General features: G+C 37.7%; 1 protein-coding gene across 1 annotated transcript; it reads right to left on the bottom strand.

The window, feature by feature from the left end:
* Window positions 1-14,623: 14,623 nt before the first annotated feature.
* LOC112675068 (60S ribosomal protein L39-like) lies at window positions 14,624-15,030 on the bottom strand. Its single transcript, XM_035696112.2, has one exon. It carries the CDS (start codon window positions 14,978-14,980, stop codon window positions 14,825-14,827), a length of 156 nt encoding a protein of 51 aa, XP_035552005.1. The 5' UTR covers window positions 14,981-15,030; the 3' UTR covers window positions 14,624-14,824.
* Window positions 15,031-16,994: the final 1,964 nt, after the last annotated feature.

Raw genomic sequence — 16,994 nt, 5'->3', positions numbered from 1 at the left:
AACACCGATGAACTCAACCTGAGATCCAAACAAGAATTGCTACAATTCTACAAATAGAATAGTGACCACTTTTTGCATGGCAGGAGATGCAAAGAAGTGAATCTGAGGCGACAGATTGGAAGATAGACTGAGGGAGGAGGGAGCCTCCATAAGCCTGCTACCAGAAAGTGATATAGCAGCTGAGCATAAAACTAGAACATCTAGAAGTGTGCTTTAGTGAGGGATGTCCCTGACTGAAAAACACTCAGGCAGCAATGCTGGGCAGAATTCTAGGTGGGACAGTGTGGTGTCAGGATTGGGGTTACAGAAAGAATGGTGGTGCCTGAGTGCAGCGGAGTTCCCAAGCATAGGAGCAGGGAACAGGCTATGATCAACAAGCCCAGGTGTGGGTTTTCAGCTTAGTGTTGCCATAAACCCCAAGCCCCAGAACAATCTGGCAACTGCTCTCCTAGTGCAGACAGAAACCAGGGAGACAAAGGTGATTGACTGCTTTTCCCTGCACTGAAGAGTGGAGGCCACCATCCATTGCTCAGCTCTTGGGCTGGAGATTTGGTCACCACCATTTTTTTTTTGTCTTTCTTTTTTTATATATATATAAATTTATTTTATATTGGTGTTCAATTTGCCAACATATAGAATAACACCCAGTGCTCATCCCGTCAAGTGCCCACCTCAGTGCCCGTCACTCAGTGACCCCCAACCCCTGCCACCATTTTTATTTTCATCCTGTAAAGTGGTGTGGAAAGCCTTTAGGGAACAAAAGCCACATAGAGCAATCCAGAGCCACTTATAGTGAGCATGGCCCCCTGGTAAGGGCAGTGCAAATCTGCCCAGGTAAGGGCACCTGAAAATCAGTGTGACAGACCCCTCTCTCAGAAGACCAGCAGGAACATCTGGCTAATATCAAGTATACCATTCACACAGAATGCAAAACTCCACCATTGGGGAAAATAGTATATAGGATTCAAGGATTTTTTTCTCATGATTCTTTAATTTTTTCATTTAAAATCTCTTTTTTCTTATTACTCTTTTTTCTTCTTCCAACTAGTTTCTTATTTTATCAACTCTTAAATTCTTTTTTAATTTTCATTTTTACATTTACATTTTACATATATTATTAATTTTTGGCTTCCTTTCATTTTATTCAATTCAATTCTCATTGCATTTCATTACAAAATGTTATTTTTGTATATGTATAAGTTTGTTTTTCCTTATAATTTTGGGATCTAGTTTCTTCTAACAAACAGACCAAAATACACACAGGACATAATGTATTATCCTGTTCTGCCCACCTGTTTGATTATATTCTCTTTTTTCCTTTTTTATATTTTTCTTTTTCGGTTTTTGATCTCTTCTGATTTGTGGAGGTACACATTGCTGCTATATGGTTGATATTTTTGGATTTTGTTCTCTTGTTCATCTCTTCTTCTCTGAACAAACTGATAAGATGAAAAAACTCACCCCAGAGAAAAGAGAGTGCTAACTGCCAGAGACACAATAAACATAGATATTAGTAAAATTTTGGAGCTAGAATTCAGAATAATGATTATAAAGATATGAACTGGGCTTGAAAAAACTATAGAAGACACTAGAAAATCCCTTTCTGGAGAAATAAAGGAACTAAAATCTAATCAGGTCAAAATAAAGGACATTACTGAGATGCAATAAAAACTTAAGGTTCTAACTGCTAGGATAAGTGAATCAGAAGAGAGAATCAGTGACATAGATAAAATGGTGGAGAATAAAGAAAATGAAGAAAAGAAAGATAAACAACTACTGGATCACAAAGGCAGGGATCAAGAGATCAGCGACACCCTAAAGAGAAACAATATTAGATTAATTGCGGTCCCAGAGGAAGAAGTGGGCGCGGGGAGGGCCAGAAGGTATATTTGAGCAAGTGGTAGCTGAGAATTTCCCTAATCTGGGGAAAAGCACAGGCATTCAAGTCCAGGAGACCCAGAGAACCCCCCATCAAAATCAATTAAACTAGGTCAACATTTCAACCAAGTCTCAGAGACAAAGAGAAAATGCAGAAGGCAGCTCAGTCAAGAGGTCCATAACCTACAAGGGCAGAAACATTAGACTCACAATAGATCTATCCACAGAGACCTGGCAGGTCAGAAAGGATAGGGTGCTGAATAAGAAAAATAAGTAGACAAGAATACTTTATCCAGTAAGGCTGTCATTCAAAACAGAAGGAGAGAATTTAAAAAAACAAAAACAAAAACAAAACAAAACAAAAAAAACACTATCAGAACAAACAGAAACTAAAAGAATTTGTGATCACTAAACCAGCCCTGCAATAAATATTGAAGGAGATCCTTTAAGCAAAGAGAGAGCCCAAAAGTAACACAGACCAGAGAGGAACAGAAACAATATATACAGAAAAAGTGACTTTACAGATAATACAATGGCACTAAATTCATATCTTTCATTAGTTACTCTGAATGTGAATGGTCTAAGTGCTCCAATCAAATAACACAGGGCACCAAGTTAGGTAAAAAAGCAAGAACAATCGATGTGCTGTCAGCAAGAGATCCACTTTAGACCTAAAGACACATCCAGATTCAAAGTAAGGGGGTGGAGGATTGAGAACCATTTATCATGCTAATGGTCCTCAAAAGAAAGCTGAGGTAGCAATCCTTATATCAGATAAACTAGATTTTAAACCAAAGACTGTAATAAGAGACGGGGAAGGACACTATATCATAATTAAAGGATCTACTCAACAAGAAGTTATAAATATTTATGCTCCTAACTTGGGAATAGCCAATTATATAAACCAATTAATAACCAAAGAAAAGAAATATTGATAATAATACAATAAAAGTAGGAGATGTTAACACCCCACTCACAGCAATGGACAGATAATTTAAGTGGAAAATAAACAAGGAAACAAGGGATTCAAATGACACACCGGACCAGATGAACTTCACAATATGTACAGAACATTCTATCCTAAAGCAACAGAATACATATTCTTCTTGAGTGCACATGGAACATTCCCCAGAAGAGATCACATATTGGGTCACAAATCCTGTTTCAGTCAGTACCAAAATATTGGGCTCATTCCCTGCATATTTTCAACAATACTTTGAAACTGGAACAAATCACAAGAAAATTTGGAAGGAACTCAAATACATGGAGGTTAAAGGGCATCCTACTAAAGAATGAATGGGTCAACCAAGAAATTAAGGAAGAATTTTTAAAATTCACAACAACAAAAAAAGAAAGCATAACTGTTCAAAATCTTTGCGATGTAGAAAAGGTGATCCTACCAGGGAGTACATAGCAATACAAGCATTTCTCAAGAAACAAAAAAATTTCAAATGCACAACCTAACCTTACATGTAAAGGAGCTGGAGAAAAAACACCAAATAAAGTTTAAGCCAAGTAGGAGAAGAGAATTAATAAAGATTAGAGCAGAAATCAATGAAATAGACCAAAAGAATCATACATAGAACAATTCAATTAAACTAGGAGCTGATTCTTTGAAAATTAATAATATTGATAAACCCCTAGCCAGACTTATCAAAAATAAAAGAGAAAGGACCCAAATAAATAAAAGCATGAATGAAGGATAAGAGATCACAACCAATACCTAAGAAATATGAATAATTATAAGAACATATTATGAGCAACTATATGTCAACAAATTAGGCAATCTAGAAGAAATGGATGCATTCCAGAAACACAGAAACTACCAAATCTCAAACAGGAAGAAATAGAAAATAACCACCAAATAAATTGAAGCAGTAATAAAAAATATCCCAACAAACAAAAGTCCAGGGCTAGTTGTCTTCCCATGGGAATTCCACCAAACAAGAATTACTACCTATTCTTCTGAAGCTGTTTCAAAAAGTAGAAATGGAGGGAAAACTTCCAAACTCTTTCTAAGAGTCCAGCATTACCTTGATCCCCAAACCAGAAAAGATACCACCAAAAAGGAGAATTACAGACCAATATCCTGATGAACATGGATACAAAAATTCTCGCCAAGATACTAGTCCATAGGATCCAAGAGTACATTACAAAGATTATTCACCATGACCAAGTGGGATTTATTCCTGGGTTGCAAGGGTGATTCAACCTCTGCAAATCAATCAATATGATACACTACATTAATAAATAAAGGTAAGAACCATATGATCCTCTCAATAGATGCAGAAAAGCACTTGACATAATCAGCATCTTTTCTTGATTAAAACTCTTCACACACACACATACAAAAACTCTTCACAGTGTAGGGATAGAACAAACATAACTCAGTATCATAAAATCCATCTATGAAAATCCCACAGCAAATATCATTCTCAACAGGGAAAAACTGAGAGCTTTTCCCCTAAGGTCAGGAACACGACAGGGATGTCCATTCTCATCACTGTTGTTCAACATAGTACTAGAAGTCCTAGTCTCAGCAATCAGACAAGACAAAAAAAAATAAAAGGCAAAGAAGAAGAGGCGAAGAAGAAGCCAAACTCTCACTCTTTACAGATGACATGATACTCTATGTGGAAAACTCAAAAGAGTCCACCTCAAAATTGCTAGACCTCATATAGGACTTTAGCAATGTCACAGGATATAAAATCAATGCACAGAAATCAGCTGCATTTCTGTACACTAACAATGAGACAGAAGAAATAGAAATCAAGGAATCGATCCCACTTAAATTGCACCAAAACCATGATACCTAGGAATAAACTTAACCAAAAAGGTAAAGGATCTGTACTCTAAAGTCTATAAAACACTCATGAAAGAAATTGAGGAATACACAAAGAAATGGAAAAACATTTCATGATCATGGATTGGAAGAACAAATATTGTTAAATGTCTATTCTTGCCAGAGCAATCTATACATTCAATGCAATCTCTATCAAGATATCATCAATGTTTTTTGCAGAGCTGGACCAAATAATCCTAAAATTTTTATGGAATCAGAAAAGACTCTGAATAGCCAAAAGAAAGTTGAAAAACAGAACCAAAGCTGGAGGCATCACAATTCCAGACTAAGCTGTATTACAAAACTATAATTCACAAGACAGTATGGTACTGGCACAAAAACAGACACATTGATCAATGGAACAGAATAGAGAACCCAGAAATGGACCCTCAACGTTATGGTCAACTCCTCTTCAACAAAGCAGGAAAGAATATCCACTGGAGAAAAGACCATGTCTTCAACAAATTTTGCTGGGAAAATTGGACAGTCATGTGCAGAAGAATGAAAGTGGACCATTTTCTTACAACACACACACACACAAACCCTGAAAATGGATGAAAGACCTAAATGTGAGACAGGAATCCATCAAAATCCTAGAGAAGAACACAGGCAGCAACCTCTTTGACCTCAGCCACAGTCCCTGGCTAGACATGTCCCCAAAGACAAAGGAAACAAAAGCAAAAATGAACTATTGGGACTTCATCAAGATAAAAAGCTTCTGAACAGCAAAGGAAACAGTCAACAAAACCAAAAGACAGCCTACAGATTGGCAGAGGATTTTTACAAATGCTTTATCAGATAATGGGTTAGTATACAAACTCTATAAAGAAATTATCAAACTCAACACCCAAAGAACAAATAATCCAATTAAGAAATGGACTGAAGACGTGAACAGACATTTTTCCAAAAAAGACATGCAAATGGCCAATAGACACATGAGAAAATGTTCTGCATCACTTGCCATCAGGGAAATACAAATCAAAACCACAATGTGATATCACCTCACACCAGTAAGAATGGTGAAAATTAACAAGTCAGGAAACAGCAGATTGGTGAGGATGGAGAAAAGGGAACCCTCTTACACTGTTGGTAGGAATGCAAGCTGGTGCAGCCACTCTGGGAAACAGTATGGAGTTTCCTCAAAAACTTAAAAATACAGCTACCCTAGGACCCAGCAATTGCACTACTAGGAACAGCAATATACCCCAAAGATACAAATGTAGTGATCCTAAGGGACATCTGCACACCAATGTTCATAGCAGCAATGTTCACAATAACCAAACCATGGAAAAAGCCCAGATTTCCATGAGATTAATGGATAAAGATGATGTGGTGTGTATGTGTATGTATACAGAGCAATTCCTATATATATATTATATATAGGAATATTACTCAGCCATCAAAAAATGAAATCTTGCCATTTGCAACAACGTGGATGGAACTAGAATGTATTATGCTGAGCAAAATAAGCCAATCAGAGAAATAATTATCATATCATTTCACTCAAATGTGGAATTTAAGATACAAAACAGAGGAGCATAGAGGAAGGGAGAGAAAAGTAGAATATGATGTAATCAGAGAGGGAAACAAACTATGAGACTCAACCACAGAAAACAAACTGATGGTTGCTAGAGGGAGTTGGAGGAATGGGTAACAGGGGAAGGGCATTAAGGAGGGCACATGATGTAATGAACACTGGGTGTTATATACAACAGGTGAATCACTGAACTCTAACCCAGAAATTAATAATACATTTGTGTTAATTAATCAAAGTTAAAAATTTTTTAAAAGACCACATAATTTAATGTTTTGAAAGAGGATGGAGTCCCTTTGTCAATATCATCAAAATAAATGTGAGATAAAATCTATAATTTCCAAGCCAGACCTTATGATCTTATTCTGCAATTTACCCAAAGTCAAGTAAGGGTATCAAAACATATAATAGGGTGCACCTGTGTGTCCAGTGGTTGAGCAACTGCCTTTGCTTCAGGGCATGATCCTGGGGTCCTTGGAGCGAGTATCACATCAGGCTCCCTGTGGAGAGCCTGCTTTTCCCTCTGCCTGTGTCTCTTCCTCTCTCTGTGTCTCTCATGAATAAATAAACAAAATCTTTTAAAAAACTTATAATAATGTTCTACATTTGGACATGAAACTATTGGACATTCATATTGATCAATAAAGCAAGATTGGCATTTGGGGTAGAATAATTTCAAGAAAAATAAAACCTGTGTTCACCCTTAAATGTGTACATATAGGTACAGCTTTATTCAAAATAGCTCCACAGTGGAAACAATTCAACTGTCCACCAATAGATGAATGAATAAACAAATTGCCCTGTATCTATCTATAAAATTGAGTTCTCACCAATGGAAAAAAAATACTACAAATAAGCACATTAACATGGCTGAGTTCCAAAATCATGATATTGCATGAAAGATGTCAGACACATGAGTAATATATATATTGTATGGTTCCATTTATATGAAATTCCAGAATGCATAAAACCAATTTGTAGTGACACGAAATAGACTAGCAGTTGCTTAAGCCAGAAGAGGAGGGATATTTGCCTACAAATGGACACAATATTCTAAACCTGACTACAGTAATGGTCACTTGGGTGTGTACATTTGTCAAAATTCATCAAACAATACATTTTAAATGGGTTCATTCTCTTCCATGTAAGTTTTACACCAATAAAGCTTATTTCAAAAAACTATGAGTCCATAATGACAGCAGAAAAAGAAAAAAGGAATAAAAATGTATTTGGCACTATTGAAGATAACTATTATTCATGTCTTACCCTAAAAATGAGTAACTAAAGAAAAGAATTTGGAGGAATTGTAGTTCTTTCCCAATTAATGGGGGAAGTTCTTGATGGAGGATTTACCTAGTAAATAGAGAAGAAATGATAGGATTAAAAACTTAACATCTCGCAAGCCACAAAAAAATTAGCTCAGGCAGTGTCAGGCATTCTGCTAAGTGAAATAAGCCAGACACAAAAAGACAAATACTATATGGTTTCACCCATATGTAGAATCTGAAAAAAAAAAAAAAAAAAGTTTAACTCATAGAAACAGGGAGGAAGTGGTGGTTGCCAGAGGCTGGGGGATGAAATGTATTGATATTAGCTACTTACTCTCAAATGGTTCCATCAAACACAACAAATAAATAAAAGATGATGGCTAGATATATGTGGATTATGATAGATAGATGAATAGACTAGATAGATTCAGACAGATAAAAGAGAGGCTGAAGCCTACAGAGCAAAACGATTTTCAAAATTTGAATGTTTTGAGTGTGCTTTATACTAGGTTTCCAAGTTTTCTGTGAGTTTAAATTTTTTTTTCACAATAAAAGGTAAAGGGGGATCCCTGGGTGGCGCAGCGGTTTAGCGCCTGCCTTTGGCCCGGGGTGCGATCCTGGAAACCCAGGATCGAATCCCACGTCGGACTCCCGGTGCATGGAGCCTGCTTCTCCCTCTGCCTATGTCTCTGCCTCTCTCTCTCTCTGTGACTATCATAAATAATAAATAAAAAAATTAAAAAAAAAAACAATAAAAGGTAAAGGTATTCTAAGTCCTCCCCCAGGAAATTCTGTGACCACCTCATACCTAAGGGGAAATCTAATACAACAGAATGTTTCCTTCCTGCCTTTACAACCTCATCTAATTCCCAATTCGATTTAAAATAAATTTCCACCTCTCATACTCCTGTCTTTCTTCAAAATATTCGATTACTTAGGATGAAAATCCAGCAGACTAAAGAACTATTTCTAATGTTTTCAGGCACAACCTGGATACAGGAAATTTTAGACATGATTCCTAATGATGGCAATGTGGCAAAATGCAAACAAGCAACCTCTACTGAAGACATCCTTTTACTGAATTAGAATTCCCCTATGAAGAAACACCTGGTGAGCAATACGCAGCAAGATTGAAAAGGCTCTGACCACAAGGTAACCAAACAACTCACAGGGCCTCAGAAAGGGGGTCCTTTTTGGAGGTCTGGGAGAGCCTATTTCCTTCTTATAACCCAACTTATCTGCAGTTTAAGAAGTCAAGCTCTGGGTTTGGCACCAGCAGCATCTCCTTGTGTTCTTAGGTAATGACCTCTATCTTACTAACAAGTTACTCTTTCTACTTCTTTCCTTTCTGATTCCTAATGAATTGATGGAGAGTGCTCTCCTCTTTTTTTTCCTATTTCCTGTGTTTAGATCAGTGAAAGGACCAGAAATTGGTTTTGAACTATTGTAAAAGGATGGGAATGATGATTCCTAAAGGAAAAAAAGAAGGAGCAGGAAAAGAGGAGAGGCATATATTATGGACTTTCACAGAATTCACTGAGGGAGCTAAAGAACTGTCCTAAAAGTCTAAACACCCAGAAAATAAGATAAAATAAAGAAATATTTACTTGAAAATAGGAAGAAAGGGATGGTCTACACATCTTTTTGAATATACAGCTATGGTCTCCTAGGGAAAAAATAAATAAAACAAAATCACTCTTTAACCTAAGACAAATGTGATTTCAAGGACTTCCCACAAGTAATAGGAATAGATGAAAAATATGAATTGTGGAATGCCTAGCTAGCTGAGTCAGAAGAATCTGTGACTCTTACTCTTGGGGTCATGAGTTCAAGCCCCACATTGGGTGTAGAGATTACTTAAATGAATGAATGAATGAATGAATGAATATGAATTGTTTTTCTAGATATGGCTACAGCTCTTGAAATGCCTCACTATGAATATTAAAAACACTTTCTTTCACATCAAATACCATCATCTTTCTGGAAATAAAACTGCAAGTTAAAAATTCTGATCTTTCAAATTTCTCTTAGCTTGATATAAATGATGGAACTGAAGGTATTTTCAAGATCACATTTTCCTAGACCTAAGTCCTTAAAACCAAGGATTATATGAATTGAAATCTGTGGATATCCATTTTACTAAAATTCTGTTTCCTTTGACCCTATTTCATGATAACTCCTTTGCCAAAGTTTCCAAAATAATTTGTATTGTTATAAATGAGAATAGATGAGGAGTTAGAATCAATGGAAACACTTTTTAAAGTAAAACCTGTTTGCCTTGCTCTGCCAAAATATTAAAGGATCTTTTCCTAGCCTCAGAAGCAAAAGTGTAGGATAAGCTTCTCTTAGAGGGTTTCCTGCATCCATAAACCACCCAGCTGGATGGATTCAGACCTGTCATCATTTTTATCTCCTTTGCCTCCATATCTGGCACCTCACAGAGTCCAGTTTGTTCCTTAACACCTCTCCAATCAACCCCGTAAACACATCACTAGCAGCTTTACTCATGTCAGGGCACTCTTTGCCTTCCAGTTGTCTGCCTGCATTTCATCTTGACCCTTCCAACCTTTCTTTTCTGTAGTCAGTAATATTTGTAAAATACAAATCTGACCAAGGCATTTCTCTACTTTAGAGATGGATTAAAGATTGAATTCCAAGTTTTTCATATGACTTTCAAGGCCATTGGCAGCCTGGGCCCTGTTTCAGCCATTCCATTCTTGGCTACAATCATCCTTTAACTCACAATGCTTCCCCACACCCTGGATCTTTTCATATGCTATTCATCTGACTCACACCCCCTCTCATCTTTACCTGGATAATAATTCCTACTTCTCTTCGGATCTTTACATAGACACTGCCTACTCTTGGAAGCTTCCTTTGACCACCCAGGGCTGGATAAGTTTCACATATATATTGACTTAAACGTGGGTATGTTTGTCCTATCATTGTATTCATGCATTGTCGTTTTCTCTTTTCTCTTTTCTTGCCTGTCTCGACTATGAGTTCTTTCCTTTCTTGACTGACTTCCTTGAAGGAAAGGACTAAGCCGGGCACATAGTTGGAGCTTACTTGTTTGCTCAGGCATTTATGATTGCATGAACAATCATAAATTCTCAATCAGCAGATTGCCATGCCACTCTCCTTATTTTGCCTGGATTCCCTGGGTGAAGCCAAAAGCAACCCAACTAAGAAAACAATTATATATTAGCAAAAACACTCTAATTCTTGAGAAACACTGTCTGAGACATTCCTCAGTGAAGATTCTTGTCAATATATCCAGGTTCTCTGGGTATAATGGAGGAAGCTAGACTCAATGCCCAATTTTCTCTGTTTCAGACCTGACCCCATTGAATAATAACATATATTAATAAGAAAATCCCTCAAATTCTCTAAATTTCAGTTACTTCACCAGTTAGAGGAGGAGAGTGTCCTTTCTCTTCTTACCTATCCTTAACATTTATAGGAGTCAAATAAGATAGTATGTGCAAATGTTTTCTCCTTCCCCAATTGTGAAGCTTTAAAATTCCTGTTCACCTGTCAACATACATCTGAGACTCATCATTTCATGATTCCTCCGCTGAATGCCTAGGAATGCTCTGTCACTTCTTCCTTTTGTGAGTACTTGGCATGTTATTTTCGAATCATAATTTTACAGTACTGTGCTAACATCTTGTTCATCCTCCTACTATATAACCATTCTAAGCATAGGGCTGTTTCCTTGTCTCTATGCTCCACATGTCCCTCAAAGCAGCAGGGTCAACAAGATGGAATCTGTTTATTCAATTACTATTCTTAATTAATAAATGACTAAAATTTATAAATTATTACGTATTTATAAGGTGTACTTAATCACTGTGTTGGAAAAGTCTTCTATAGTTTTGTCTTTCCTTTATGACTTCCTTTCCTCTCATTGATTTCCTCTCATTGAAATCCCAAGGATTGCCTAATATCTAACTACTACTTTCACAGGATGACCTCATTAATGTCTGACTCTCAGAGCTTTGGAGGAGTTTTGTGAGAAATTCACACCTGGAAAAGTGGAGTGCAAATTGCTTTTGTGGTATTTTGTCTTTCAGGAGATTCTAACAATGAAGGGCCCCTGGAATCCTAGGAGAGAATGCCACTGAATGCTATCCTGAGCAACCAGGTCCTATCTTGGGGAAATAGAGACTGGGGAAGCCAGATAGAAGAGATTTTTTTTTCTAAAATTGGATGCAAATGTAAATCAAGGTCAGTGCAGGGACTAAGGTAAAAATCTCCAAATTCTGGAGTTGAATTTTAAAAATTAACTTCAAAACTATGGAGAACTTATTTCAAATGAACTAAGGAGACTTATTTCAAATGGAAAGATCTACAGCAACAGAAGGTAATTCTAAGACTTCATGCCAATTTGATCTAACTGTGTTATTGAGCTGCAGACCCACTGTATACAGCCATAAAAGTTTCACACTGCACAACCACAGAGAGTGCCATTCCCATAGACCATATGTGCAATCTTATATGTCTTCTCTAGCAGGGTTTTCAAATTAGCATTAACAGTTGTGGCCTCTCATCTTCAATATTAAGATCACATCTGGGCAGCTTAGGAAACTAGTGAACACTTTAGGGATATACCTGTCAAAAAAGCAATTGACCAGAATTGGAAGGTGTCAAAACAGACTGAAAGGATCCTAAAACCTCCACAGAAGAAGATATCTCAGGGATACAACACTGTTTAGACAGAAGAGACTAGAGGGTTACATGGGTGATTTAGGATTTAAGGCCTGTACGTACCTTCTTCACATACAACTTTAAAGTAGAAACAAGTTTATAATATGTCATTACATTTTATATTGCAATGGAAAGAACTGAGACAAATGGATGGATCTCTGCTCCACATACTGAGTATCTCTCCAATAAGTATAGTTCCTATAAAGGAAATGACTAGTTTTTAATATTGAGAGTGCCCAGTCTTTGGGCTTCCCTGAGTAAGCATCTGTCAGTATACTGGGCAAAGGACGGCTTTCAAGCAGAAAGTAGAACCAGATGACCCTTAACTGTCATCAAAGACAAAAATAATACATTGTCAAAAAAATCAAGATAACAGTATCTCAGAGCCCCTAATGACAATCCATTTATCTGATTAAATTTAATTAAATGTCCAAATCAGGAAGTATTTGCATTGCCCCCACAATTCATTATAGTCAAGCCTGACCATTATGACCAACACATTATAGCCAACCCTTATCCTGACCAACCCTTTCTCTTGAGGGAAAGAAAAAGACCAAAATGAAAGTACTTCCTCAACGCAATTTGTAATAAAACAGAAATCTATGGAAACATAAATTAAAAATAGTCCCTATCAATTATGTCACTCAGGTGAATTAAGAGAGAAGACTCTGTCAAAACAACTTCTCTAGAAGCAAATATGATGAAAGAAGGCAGACAGCTAATGATAAGAAAAATTACAAAGCTAGATAAGACTCCAATTGAGTACATTTCCCAATATTTATGCAGAGAATTTTTGAGAATAGTCACGGAAGAAGGATGCATGGGAGGGAGAAGGTATCCAAGACTTCTCTTATGATTATCCTCAAGTCCTGTGTTATGATAGCTCCACATGTCAATTTGCCTGGTCTATGGACCCAGTTAGTTAGCCAACCAATCTGGGTGTTTCTGTGAAGGTATCTTATAGATCTTATGAACACCTACATCAGGTAACTTTAAGTCAAGTTTACCCTCAGTAATGTGAGTGGGCCTCATCCAGTCAACTGAAAGCTTAAGAGCAAAAATTTAGGATTACCAGATAAGATGGATTCTGCCTCAAGACTGCAATATTAAATCCTGCCTGCATTTCCAGCCTGCCAGCTTGTCCCATGAATTTCAGACTTTCTAGCCCTCACAATTGCAGGAAGCAATTCTTTAAAATACACACACACACACACACACACACGTCATCTCCTATTGATTCTATTTCTTTGAAGAGTTCTGACTGATACATGTATCAGTCAACATGATGCATGAGGGCTGTAGTCAGCCACAAACATACTTCTCTGTTCATACTGACTTAGAAAAGAACGTTTCAGCTACTTGCCTTCTTGTTCTGTAGACTCTTTAATCTCTGAACAAAGTTTCACGTCTACTTTACACAATGCTTACAAACATAGCAAACATCCAATATTAAGATTACTTTTTTATAATTAGTCATATTGTAATATATACTATACATAACATATACATAATATGCTAATATAGTTTTTATAATTATTGTGCAGAGCCAACATCAGGAAGCTGCCACTTGTACCAATCCATCTGGTACACTATAATATCACCGGAATGAACTAAAAGTATGGTACTAGCTAACTAAGTTTCCATTCATCCCCCTATGATGTGTGAATGAAAATCTTTAAAACTAGTGAAAGAAAACCAATCCCATATTTGCCAAGTAGGCAAAGCGCATTCATCATAATAAAAGTTATCCTCAGTGGTATCTCTCTCTCTCTCTCTTTGTTGTACCTCTTTCTGATTAATCAACTGTGCATTGCAAAGCACAGCCATGAGGTGAGAGCCACAGGAGGACCCTTGCTCTAACGCTGAGCTGCCAGATTCAGTAATGGATCTGAAACTAAGTACCGTTAACCAGGAACAGGCGAAGTATTTCATTATTAAAATTGTATGAGACCCACAAAATGGTCTATGTGGACAAAGTCACATATGATAAATGCATATGATGAATCTCCACCTTAAACTGTAAAGATGGATACAGCTTTTCTTAGTCGCAACTACCTGTCCTTCACTAAATAAGCTGAATAAAAGTGTTAGAAGCTTATTTCAAAGAGATGCCAATTTTTTTTTTAAAAAAAAAAGATTTTATTTGAGAGAAAGCACATGAGCAGGGGGAGGAGCAGAGAGAGAGACATGTTGACTCCCCGTCAAGATCTGAGCCAAAGGCAGACGCTTAGCAGACAGAGCCACACAGGCGTCCCCTAGCCACACTTTAAATACTTTGTTGTCAAGGGCCATTTCTATCACTGCAGAAAGTTCTATCAGATGGTGCTATGTGAGATCTGACAGGAGGGGGAATTCAGTACTTCACAAATCAGCACACAACAGCAGCTCAGCTGAAAGGTCTCACATTTATTACTGAACCAACCTACTGGTATAGAGGCATAGTAACAGAGAAAATCATTCTCTTGATAAGACATGTCTATTGGCCAGGTAGGAAGGATGTTTCCATATTGATAAGATAGGAACATGTGATCTCCATGTGGCTTAAATATGTGTGCCAATTATGTTTGCTATTTCATGATGTGCGATGCTTCCTCACAGACCCAGTTTGGTTCTTCTCCAGTGTCTCCTCTTGGAATTGTACCTGATTTTATTACCAGTTTTCATCCGAATCCACTGGGGAATAGGACAATTCTGCTTTTGTTTCTTGGCCAGGAATCGCTTGATTCTGAAAGTCTTGTGAGAAGACATGGCGATCACAGTCAACCACACGCAACCAGGATGGCGGCGGAAAGGAGAGAGCGAGATGCCAAATTAACCGCATTGCTTTGGGTTTAGCCCTGGTATTGAGATCTAACGGTGCTCTTACCTCCTCTAGTGGTTCATGGCTCCTGGTATGACCACATGAAAGGGTGGCAGGCTGAAAGAGCAAGCACCAGATTCTCTCTCTCTCTCTCTCTCTCTCTCTCAGACGTGAAAAAGATTAAGTGCCACTAACTGTCATTGATCAGACCCAGCAAAGCCTCCTGACAATTACTCCATACCAGAACCCGTCTTTTAAATTAGCCAACCTCTTCTTCTTTTTCCCCTCTTCATAACATTTTTCACTATGGCCAGAATCCAAAATGTGAGATCCACCAGCTCTTGGAATTTTTAGAGAAAATCTTATCAGAGGATGTTATAAATAAGAACATCCACCATAAAAAAATAAATAACTTTTAAAAAAGAACATCCACCATACCTCATCTGATGTCATGAACAAAATCCCATGGCAAGCCAATCTACCTTCACACATAAATGATTTCACCATCTGCAGAATTCTTAAGGAAAAGTTGGTGGCATTTCTTTTAACTCAATTCTGAAAAATATTCTGCCCTGCAAGTCAAAAATAATTGTAAACTTAATTTTCAGGAAGAAGTGCTATCTTTCAATCACAGTAAGAATCTCTACCCCCTTCATCCTGCCTTTTTGGCAAAAGCCCAGGCCCATGCTTCTCAGACTTGATCTATAGCAGGGACCCTAGAGGGCTTACTGAACACTGACTACTGGCCTACCCCAGAGATTCTGACTCAATAAGTCCAGAAGGGTCAAAGTATCTGCCTTTTGAACAAGTTTCCAGGTGCTACTGCTGCTGCTGCTGCTGCTGCTGGACACTTTGAGAACTTCTGTCCTTCATAAACATTAAGACCCAACTCAAGCATCACCTCATCTCTTGCATGTCTTGCATCCTCTGGGCAGCTATGGTTACTTTCCTTGCTGGGTCCATCAATATTTTTGTTCAGAGCTCATTTAGCCCCCAGCATGTAGCCTCATAACTATTTATTTTCATGCCCATCTCCATGCAAAGACTATGGATTGTCCAGAAGAGAGTGTCAAGCTCAGTTTTGTTCCACTAGCACCTAACACAATACCTCACATACCACAGGAACTCAGTGAACATCAGCTGGATGAATGAGCAAATGAGTGTATGAATGGATATACAAATGAGATATTATTTCTGTCCTCAAGAGGTTAACAGGCTCTTAACTATTACTGAATTAGTAGAAGGTCAGAGTTCTATAAGGGGGCTATGACAAGTGGGTCCCAAATACAGTCCACCTGCCTGAGACAAAATTAACTAGAAAAGCCTAGCTTCTGTGATGCCATTCCTAAAGATTTTAATTCCTTGGTTAAAGTTAGAATCTAGAATTCCATAGTACTGTCAAGCCCTTCTGGTTAAACAGCTTGCAGAGGGGTGGGAAACCACTAGAAAGAATTTAAAGAAATAATTAACCAGTTCTGCATTGGTTGGACTGCCAAGGTACACTGCTCTCTAAATGCCACCTGTGAGGAATGAATTATATTAGATTTCATCCAGTAAGAAACATCTAAGAAGGCAATACTGCCTTGTAAAGTATTTCACTGTTCCTGAGGGAATGAAATAGGTAGGGCTGAGGAAGTCTGCAATAGTAACAAGCTGTGGACTTCAAGTTAGATGGCATCACAGAGCCAATAGTGGACAAGAGGCAGAACAATACAGTCCAGGTGGGCACCTTTGTGGGACCTGCAGAACTTGAAAAAAAGGAGCATGATGTACCTTGTGCCATGCGATGGGAAGGTCAGGCTGGGTGAAGCTGAGAGATTGCCTGTGAATTTCTTTGCTGTCCTTCAGGGATGCCTAGAGGTTTAAAGAGCCATCTAACCTGGCCTTAAGTAAGAAATTTGGCAAGCTTATAAAAAGATGGTAAGGAACATACAGACCTTCTGCAGAGAGATCTGGAAAGAA

Source organism: Canis lupus, chromosome 10, assembly GCF_003254725.2.
Source record: "Canis lupus dingo isolate Sandy chromosome 10, ASM325472v2, whole genome shotgun sequence".
Classification (NCBI taxonomy): Eukaryota; Metazoa; Chordata; class Mammalia; order Carnivora; family Canidae; genus Canis; species Canis lupus.
The sequence above is the reverse complement of the archived record's forward strand: the minus strand, read 5'-3'. Positions and strand labels throughout refer to the sequence as shown.

What these genes read in the sequence shown, in the direction of transcription:
- LOC112675068 (XM_035696112.2), bottom strand. Translation starts at nt 14,980, where the DNA reads ATGTCTTCTCACAAGACTTTCAGAATCAAGCGATTCCTGGCCAAGAAA.